We start from the raw sequence: 4830 nt of genomic DNA, 5'->3' as shown, positions 1-4830 counted from the left end.
CCAGAAAAACTGTCACCCTGGAGGACGCTCCGGGGATCGGGCACAACCAAGTAAATTTGGTTGATCCCAGTTGTGAACCTGCAAGTAATTGCAGGATCGTTAGATATCGTCCTTTGTCCACCTTGTCCATTTTTTGCAGGAGTCCACAGTCACGGTATTTGTCTACCCTTTGTATTGTTGTCCTTTTCTCTCTAATACTCTTTTTCACTTATCCAGGCACCATGGGACAGGGGAAGAGTACTCCTCTCTCCCTCACTCTAGCACATTGGAAAGATGTCCAGGAGCGGGCCCACGACCTGTCCGTCATCATTCGCAAAGGCCCCTGGCAGACGTTTTGCACCTCTGAGTGGCCCTCTTTTGGTGTAGGCTGGCCCTCAGAAGGAACCTTTAACCTGTCTATTATTTTTGCAGTGAAGAAAAGAATCTTTGCGCCACACCCCCAAGGACACCCGAATCAGGGCCCCTACATTGTTGTGTGGCAAGATCTCGCCCAGAACCACCCCCCCTTGGGCAAGACTGCGGGTTTCCCCTCTGGCCCTGGTGGCCCAGACGACGTTGGATCCAGCCTGGCAGTCTCAGCCATTGACTGACCCGCAGGCTGATTCCCTCCTCCTTGATTCTCCCCCACCTTACCCCCCTCTTCCACAGGTCGCCCCTTCACGATCAGGGCGCGCCCAACCCTCAGCCCCCTTGGCTGGGGGACCAGCTCAAGGCACCAGGAGCAGGAGGGGTTTTCCTCCGTCTCCAGATTCCACTGTGGCTTGTCCCCTTCGTCCTGTGCCGATTCCCAACCATAGTTCCGGGGAGGGTGACGATGCAGCCCCCCTTCAGCCCCTCCAATATTGGCCCTTTTCCACAGCAGACCTCTACAATTGGAAAACCAACCACCCACCTTTCTCTGAAGACCCCCAGCGTCTGACTGGGCTGGTCGAGTCTCTAATGTTTTCCCACCAGCCCACTTGGGACGACTGTCAGCAGTTGCTCCAGACCCTTTTCACCACAGAGGAACGGGAAGGAATCATCTTGGAAGCACGGAAGAATGTTCCCGGACCTGATGGACGCCCTACTCAGCTCCCTCCCTTGATAGATGCCGCTTTTCCTATGACTCGGCCTGGCTGGGACTTCAATACGGCAGAAGGTAGGGAGCGACTGGCCGTCTATTGCCAGACTCTAGTGGCAGGCCTCAGAGGGGCGGCACAACGCCCCACCAATTTGGCTAAGGTAAGAGAAGTCCTTGAAGGACCAACTGAGCCCCCGTCCGTCTTCCCTGAAAGACTGATGGAGGCATTCAGACGGTATACCCCCTTCGACCCAACCTCTGAAGGACAAAGGGCCTCGGTAGCCACGGCCTTCATAGGCCAGTTGGCCCTAGACATTAAAAAGAAGCTTCAGAGGTTGGAGGGGTTGCAGGATTTCACTCTACTAGAGTTAGTTAAAGAAGCAGAGAAAGTATATCATAAAAGGGAAACCGAAGAGGAGAAGGAGCAGAGGAGAGAGAGAGAGAGAGAAGCCAGGGAAGATGAGAGGGAGAAAGACAGGAAAAAAGATTAACACGTATCTTGGCCGCAGCTGTAGGTGATAATAGGCCAGCGCCAGTGCATAAGAATAAAAAGCCGGGGAACTCGAGTACTAGGCCACCGTTGAGGCCAACTCAATGTGCTTTTTGCAAGGAAGATGGACATTGGAAAAAAGACTGTCCTAAGCTACAAAATAAAGTACAGAACTGAGTACTGGCCCTCCAAGAGGACAGTGAGTGAGATAGTCGGGACTCGGACCCCCTCCCCAAGCCCAGGATAACCCTTAAAGTGGAGGGGAAGCCCATCAACTTCCTGGTAAATACGGGAGCCCAAATTACTTTTACTCCCAAGGGACCGACTCTCACCCAGCACAAGGGGGCAGTGGATGAGCACCGGTTGTTTGAGGCCAGCACTAAAAAAAAAAAAAACCAGCAATATAGACCGTGAGTGGCTCCAACAGTATCCTGAAGCATGGGCGGAAACCGCGGGGATGGGTCTAGCCCACAACCAACCCCTGGTAGTGTAAGGGCCTGGTTGCAGCCCAAAGCTGCTGGCTCACTTGTGTGAGCCCGGATAACAGAAAATAGGCCCAGGGGAGGAGTAATCGGCTTCTGGAAACTGCTAGCTTGGGGCCCAAAGGTAGAGTTATCGGCTAAACGCATATTTCTGCTTCTGAGAATCGCTTGCTTGCAGCTAGACGCATAGGTACGGTGCCAGATAAGGGAGAAAGCCCCCTTTGCCGCCGGCGGGCTACCAGTCCACCAATCATTTTAAAGACTAACACGCACAATCAGCTTGTGCAGCACGGGTGTTCAAGAGGGAGGGGGGATAAAAGGGGAGCCCCAGCTTTGGTCAGGGTCCTTGCCTGTAAGAGTGACCACTGCGCTGGCACTCTAGGGCCTGGACCCTGGCTAGCCAGAAAATAAAGCTCCTCTTGAGTGATTGCATCCTTGGTGTCTTTGTTCGTCTGCCTGGCGGGGGGCAGGAAGCCGCCCCTAACAGTAGTAGTAGAACTCAAATCTGCTGCCACTCCAGTCGCGGTACGACAATATCCCATGGCAAGAGAAGCCTGGGAAGGCCTACGCATTCCCCCACTACTCCTCAGAAGAGGAGGAGAGCCTGACAAAAAAACCTGCCAAGTTCTCTAAAGATGAGCAAGGGATCTGGAAGACTAGAGAGGGAAAAATTGTCCTGCCCAAAAAAGCCACTCAGGCATACTTAAAGCAATTGCATCGTCTTACTCATTTAGGAGCAAAGCATCTACGCTCCAATTGCCAGTCTACAAAATACCACATCCAGGGACTCAGTCGCTTAACTGAGGAAGTAGTTCACCAATGTAAAGCTTGTCAACTAGTAAACTCTCACCCATCCCAGGCTAGCCCCGGGCGGCGCCTAAGGGGAGAGCATCCTGGGGACAATTGGGAGATAGATTTCACAAAAGTAAAACCAACCCGGTATGGATACAAATATCTTCTAGTTTTTATAGACACCTTTTCAGGATGGGTAGAGGCTTTCCCCACAAAGAAGGAGACAGCAACAGTGGTGGCCAAACGAGTCCCCGGAAGACATCTTCCCCAGGTTCGGAATCCCTAAGGTAATTGGATCTGATAACGGCCCAGCTTTCATTGCACAGGTAAGTCAGGGAATGGCCAAGATACTTGGGGCGGATTGGAAATTACATTGTGCTTATAGGCCCCAAAGCTCAGGTCAGGTAGAAAGAATGAATAGAACTTTAAAAGAGGCTATGACTAAATTATCCTTAGAGACTGGCATAACAGACTGGACAGTGCTCCTTCCCTTCGCCCTCTTTCGAGTTCAGAACACGCCTGGCCCCCTGGGGGTGACCCCGTTTGAGGTTCTGTTCGGGGCTCCCCCACCCCTCATGGCTGACCCGTGGTCTATGCCGGCTGATGTTAATGCTCCTCATTCCCTACTTGCTAGGTTGAAAGCCCTTGAAGTCGTTCACAGGGAAGTCTGGGCACCTTTGGCCGCCCTCTACAAGCCCGGAGAAGTGCGAGTGCCACACCCGTTCCAGGTCGGTGATCTCGTTTACGTTCGGCGACACCGAGCTGCCAATCTCGAGCCAAAGTGGAAAGGACCACACCTGGTGCTGCTAAGGACCCCAACAGCTATCAAGGTAGACGGCATCGCATCCTGGATACACGCCTCTCATGCCAAACGGGCAACTTGCCTAAATGACAATGATGACTGGGTTGTGGAAAAGACTGACAACCCCCTCAAGCTTTGCATTCGCCATCGCCTGCCTCATACCGAACCTGCTGCTGATAAGTAGCACCCCACATGTACCTAAGAAGCTGACTTGGAAGGTAACCTCCCCTGCCTTGCGAAGAACGCTATGGCAAACCAACGCTACCATAGCCCCCCCCCCCGCACCTGGTGGCCCGTTTTGACCCCTGACATTTGTGTATTTGTGGGAGCAGGGTGGAATGGGTTCTGCATAAAAAAACGCTCTAAGCGTTCCCCGGCAAGAGTGCACGGACGCCCAGTAGCTGAGCGACACTTAAAACAGGTCCCTTTTTACGTCTGCCCCAAAGACAGGTACGGTCATGAGCCAACCCAGTGTGATCGGTACGAAACAGGGTTTACCTATAGTTTTAAGATTAAAACTCTCAAAAAGAAAAAGGGGGGAATGTGGAGAAAAATCTAACCCGCCGTTCTGCTTCTGTAAACTCCGCTCGCTCAACCCTACTCCCTCCCCCGCCGGCGCCACTCTGTAACTTCCTGAAAATGGCTTGCTGTTAGTCCTTGAAATATATTGACCAAGATTAGAAGTTCCAGATATTAGCCCATCTGGTACATGTTTGTGCAAGGTCAAAGCCCATGAAATTTCCCCCCACCCTGTGATCCCTAGCCACCTGAGTGTGGTTTCTGCCTATAAAATCCTAAGGAAAAAAAAGGTCGGGGCGGCAGTCTCTTGATAGGGCTGTTCGCCCCTGCGCTGCACTGGAAAATAAAGCCTCTTGCCTTTTGCAGCAAGTTCTGGTCTCCGGGTCTTCTTGGGGGGTCGCCTCCCTTCAAGGTCCAACACCTCCTCCCATCTGCTAGATTTTTGATGAATGTTATTTCCATATGTGCACATAAGTGTTGATCAATTAGTTCCAATTTAATAGTGAGTACATGTGGTATTTGCTTTTCCATTCTTGTGATACTTCACTTAGAAGAAAGTGCTCCAGCTCCAAGCAGGATAATACAAGAGTATTAGTTCACCATTTTTTATGGCTGAGTAGTACTCCATGGTATACACATACATTTTATAAATACACATTTTATTAATACATTCAAGTACTGATGG

At 51.5% G+C, this 4830-nt stretch overlaps 1 protein-coding gene across 1 annotated transcript; it reads left to right on the top strand.

Moving 5' to 3' along the window:
- The first annotated feature begins 221 nt into the window (after positions 1–221).
- Positions 222–3110, top strand: LOC142871530 (uncharacterized). The gene is given in 4 exon segments (XM_076004616.1): positions 222–362; positions 649–1528; positions 1531–1922; positions 2553–3110. Coding segments are annotated over 4 exon segments (1971 nt in total).
- Positions 3111–4830: the final 1720 nt, after the last annotated feature.

The sequence above is a fragment of the Microcebus murinus genome, chromosome 6 (genome assembly GCF_040939455.1).
Source record: "Microcebus murinus isolate Inina chromosome 6, M.murinus_Inina_mat1.0, whole genome shotgun sequence".
NCBI classification, from domain to species: Eukaryota; Metazoa; Chordata; class Mammalia; order Primates; family Cheirogaleidae; genus Microcebus; species Microcebus murinus.
The sequence above is the reverse complement of the archived record's forward strand: the minus strand, read 5'-3'. Positions and strand labels throughout refer to the sequence as shown.